Raw genomic sequence first — 373 nt, forward strand, 5'->3', positions numbered from 1 at the left:
TGTGTTAGCCGGCTGTTGGGGCTCTCCCCATGGGGGTGCGCAGCAGCAGGAACTGCGCCCCGAGCAGAGGCAGCCCGCAGGGCACTGCTGGGGAGCTGCTGCTCCGGGCCCTGGAAGACCTCTCCGAGATGGATGCGGGGCAGGAGCTGCATTCCCTGGGGGCGGCTGGAGAAGGCTGACTGGATGGATACGAAGAACCTCATGCTGGATTTCTATGGTGGGGAGGCTGCCCTGGACGTGGCGATAGCTGTCTTTGAGCGCATCCAGCTCCGCAACGCCGCCGCCCTGCTCCGGGAAAGCTGAGAGAAAGGTGGGAAGGCTGAGCAGCTCCCCTGTGAGTGCAGCATCCCGCGGGGTCCCGGGGGGGGGGGGG

At 67.0% G+C, this 373-nt stretch overlaps 1 protein-coding gene across 1 annotated transcript in view; it reads left to right on the forward strand.

The window, feature by feature from the left end:
• Positions 1-132: 132 nt before the first annotated feature.
• LOC104077217 (NACHT, LRR and PYD domains-containing protein 3-like) overlaps positions 133-373 on the forward strand; it is a gene marked incomplete at its 3' end in the record, with an annotated part of 4,689 nt that continues 4,448 nt past the window's right edge. Inside the window, exon 1 of the mRNA XM_009578367.1 lies at positions 133-271. Coding sequence (XP_009576662.1) covers positions 133-271 — 139 coding nt within the window. The remainder of the gene's footprint in view (positions 272-373) is intronic.

This window comes from Fulmarus glacialis, unplaced genomic scaffold, assembly GCF_000690835.1.
Source record: "Fulmarus glacialis isolate BGI_N327 unplaced genomic scaffold, ASM69083v1 scaffold21135, whole genome shotgun sequence".
Classification (NCBI taxonomy): Eukaryota; Metazoa; Chordata; class Aves; order Procellariiformes; family Procellariidae; genus Fulmarus; species Fulmarus glacialis.